Raw genomic sequence first — 4,202 nt, 5'->3', positions numbered from 1 at the left:
TTTGTGATTGAAAAAATGAAAAGGAACCTTTTCGATTTCTGCTCAAACCGCTGAAGTGATTAATTTCAAACTGGATACAAATATTCCTTACAAGGTCATCACAAAGTGTTGTTACTTTTCCTACCAATTTGAAAATCTGAGATAGGTGATCTATCCTCTCGATTGGTTGGTTTACATTTTCTCTAGAAGCTTAATAGCTTAAGTGAATGACCCCAAACTCAATACGAATGGTCTGTATGAGGTGCAAACCAAGCATTGAGTTTGTGCTTACCTGGCATTTGAAAATTCATGATGGCCTTGCCTTCTGATTGGATACCACCATAGCCCTGCCCTCTGATTGGTCGAGATATTTTCAGTTTCTCAAGAGTGTCTACAGCAATTTATCCCAAGGCAGAGATTTTCCTTATGCAGTGCCAAACTAGTATTGTTACTTTTCCTGCTGATCTTGAACATTTTGATTTCTCTACAAGTTTTACAAGGATTGTGTTTGATTTCCTTCTTGATAGTAGTCTCTGACTAAAATATAGATGTCGACAACGGTGAATTAAGATTAAAAGTACAGGTATCTTTTACCTGATGGAACACATTTTTAACAGACATCTGTTAGGTGAAGCTTGGCACACAATGTTACTTTATAAGACTTAATATGGGAAGTTTATACTTGTCGTCTTTAGCTGAAGCATGAAATATATGATAGGATTTATCAGGAATTTTATTTTTTTACCAGTTATGGCCATTATTTGGAGGCACCATGACCAAACCAGAAAAAGGAAACCTTTTCTATGTTCCACAGGTAAGTTGTTGCACAGCATTGAAAATAAGATTTGATAATATCATTTACAAATGGGTTGTATATAAAATGTTCAATTAATACCGTGGAATTTAATTTGGTCTAGATATTATTAGTTCGTCAATCATTACAGCGTCCGTACATGACAGTGGGTACTCTGCGGGACCAGGTGATTTACCCACACAGCAGAGAAGAACAACTTAAGAAGGGAATTCGGGATTCACAGTTGGAGGAAATCCTAGAAAAGGTAAAATCGTACGTCAAATAATGATGTATTGTATTGATGAATTAGAGATGTTTTTAACAATAGCAGAATAATGTATAAGCTGATCATGCAAAGAAGAAATTGGTTGATACAGATTATTCTTGCGTTATTGTGTCAGGTTCTTTTGAAAGAAATTGATAGCCGCTTAATTACCAGTAGTAATATAAATATAAGGCAAAACTTTGGATACTTGAGCTTTTGCAAGGTATGCTGAGTGAAGCAGTGGTGTTAGGAATGTGAGGTAGATTTGACAGTGATGTAATGTACTCACCGGTTTTCTCTGTACAGGTACAATTGTCTTACATCTTGGAGAGGGAAGGAGGATGGGACGCTGTGCAGGTAAATAAACCATATCCCTATGATATCCCTATACCGGGAAATTTTCCTCCAGTCAAACTTTGCCCATGGCCCATGAAATCAATTTTCACCCAGTGTTAATTTCGCCCTTCACATTTGATTGCTATATTTATTGTGCAGTTAACTTACATTTGCTGTTATGATAAATTCGCCTTCATTACGGAGGGCAAAAATGAAATAAATAAAACTGCAGTGAAAACGTTATGGTATACAGTAATAAATTGCTAGAAAATCAGTTTACAAAGTTGCTGTGACTAATGTAATATCTGAAATAAGTAGTGTACTGACAGTTCTGACTTGTGAATTAATTTATAACAATACATGTATAAACAGATTTGCTTCAAGTTGATATCTTGTGAAGGTATCATTGAATTTTAATAAAACTTGTCTAGTGTGTTAGGATGTCCTATCATTGATATAACTGGTATTGATTTGTCTGACATTTTGTAATATACAAAACAATAATTATTTTCATTACACCTGTGTGTTGCAAGTTTTAAAGGATTTTAGATTGTGATTTTAAATCTTGTTTTATCTAGGACTGGATGGACGTCCTGAGTGGTGGAGAAAAACAGAGAATTGCTGTAAGTATATTACTATATAATACAATACCTGCTTCCCTCTCTTCTGTACACATTAAGACAGTGTGTAGGAGTCTTCTACATGGTTGAACCTTGCATTATATAACTTTACAGATGTTTTCATGACCAGAAGGTATGTCATAATACACACAGGTAACAAAATTATTGTAACATATTTTCCTGAACTGAAACTTCTGATTGCTTTCATATTTTCTTATGAACAAGATATGACATGCATAATGAACAGAGGGAAAAAGCCAAATAGCTTTGGACCCTAAAGGTGGAAGCCGTGATGACAAAGGGTCACAGGTCAAATCATTATGATAATACTTTTATGGACCATAACTTTTATTTCTTTCATATTTTCTTCTGAGCCTATTATGACCTCCTTGAGTGTTTTAGGACACATTCAGATGTATATCAAAGAGATAGAGATCAGGGCAGGGGGACAAATTCAAATTATTGTTATTTCACCCATTCCATAACTTATGATACACTTGATATTTTGTCATGAAACCTAATAGAAGGGTTATCAGGATTGGACATAACTGTAGTGACAGTGTTACCCATTACCCATTTTGATGTTGCCCTGTGATGGCTGTTCCAGAATAAATATTATTATTTAGTTAAAAATAAAAGAGGGTTTAAATTTTGTTAAAAACATATGTCCGAAGAAAAATGGAGACAGATAATGTTGCAGTCTATGGGGGTCACAAAAAATGCCCCCCACCTCGCCCCAACCAAATATTTATTTCCTGATTAGGTGTAGCTTATTCTTATATTTCAGCAACATACATTTGACAGCATTCTTTTCTTTCAGATGTCTCGACTGTTTTATCATCGGCCCCAGTTTGCTATCCTGGACGAGTGTACCAGTGCCGTCAGTGTGGATGTGGAGGGCTACATGTACCAGTACTGTAGAGAGGTAGAGTCACTTTCCTACAGATCCTGTAGTGTTACAGAAACATTGACTTAATTGTACGAGCATGTACGATGCAATCACTGACTTCCTGTTTGATGTATACTTACGTACATATCGGATGGTTTCCGATTGCTTCTCGAAATCTTGAAACCGATATGAAACTTGAAAGCATTTGGAGGTCACAAAATGTTGGGCAAATTCATAATAAATCACAAAACGTAAATCAGAACCTTTCAGGCTGTTGACGTGCATTTCCTACTATAAAAGGTAACTACAACATGCATGTGCGTAATTATTTTGAGTTTCATGAATAATCTTTAATAAACAGAGCTAAGATGTTTTAAAAACTTAAAAAGACCTTTTCAAGAATTTCAGCAGTAAATATATTTTGGCAGCATCAAATAGCCTCTCAATAACATGTGATCATTACAGGCCTCTTGAACCCCTTGCTTGTATTTGTATTGCTATTGAAATGGCATGATGGTGAAATAAATTATTAAAATTATGAAATTAAACACCTGATATAATGATTTCTTACTGTTTCAGGTTAAGATTTCGCTGTTTACGGTATCGCACAGGAAATCTCTGTGGAAGCACCATGAGGTAAGACATTCTATTAGTCACATGACAAACCATGATGTAAGACAATCTATTAGTCACATGACACACCATGCATAACTTCAAATGTATTCTGTTAAATCAAAACAGGTTTAAGTGCCGGGGGTCTTATATTTCCATACCAGTACCTAATGACTCTTTGTGTTTCTGATAGACAGAAATGTGATCTCAAGGATTGGGAGGGAACCTTAAGTTACACTGGTTTGTGAAATAGATGATACATATTGATTTAATGAACCTTCCTGGACCAATAGTATACATTTATTGCTCATACTTTAGGGAATCACAAGTAAGGGAAATAAATATTTTATCATGTCAAAACAAATCTAAATCAAAAACAATAACAAAAGAGTAGAGATGATCAGGTTGACGCGCCATTCTTGTCGTCTGCTTCTGTCATTCGGAACTAGGTTGTGATGACTCTTGAGCATTTTCCTAGAGAGGCTCAGAATAAGGGAAATATGATCAGGGAAACTTGAGCTTTGAGGGCGACATGATGATTTACTGCCCTGTCATGTCACCAATATCGTCCAATCAGGACGATATTGGTGACATATTATACTTCATCTCTATAACAGCGTGTCTGACATGCTGTTATAGATATGAAGTATAATAATATTTTTTGTGGTAAGGTTGTGCTAATTACAGGGAGATGAAACAGACTCATTA

At 35.4% G+C, this 4,202-nt stretch overlaps 1 protein-coding gene across 1 annotated transcript; it reads left to right on the top strand.

Moving 5' to 3' along the window:
• The first annotated feature begins 731 nt into the window (after positions 1 to 731).
• On the top strand, positions 732 to 3,971 carry LOC110444684 (ATP-binding cassette sub-family D member 3-like). Its single transcript, XM_021489046.1, has 6 exons — positions 732 to 793; positions 924 to 1,037; positions 1,344 to 1,394; positions 1,952 to 1,996; positions 2,814 to 2,918; positions 3,462 to 3,971. Exons 1-6 carry the CDS (start codon positions 752 to 754, stop codon positions 3,591 to 3,593), a joined length of 489 nt encoding a protein of 162 aa, XP_021344721.1. The 5' UTR covers positions 732 to 751; the 3' UTR covers positions 3,594 to 3,971.
• The last annotated feature ends 231 nt before the right edge of the window (positions 3,972 to 4,202 follow it).

Source organism: Mizuhopecten yessoensis, unplaced genomic scaffold (genome assembly GCF_002113885.1).
Source record: "Mizuhopecten yessoensis strain PY_sf001 unplaced genomic scaffold, ASM211388v2 hete_36161116, whole genome shotgun sequence".
Lineage (NCBI taxonomy): Eukaryota > Metazoa > Mollusca > Bivalvia > Pectinida > Pectinidae > Mizuhopecten > Mizuhopecten yessoensis.
Note: the sequence above shows the minus strand (reverse complement) of the source record. Positions and strands in the feature narration are given on the sequence as shown.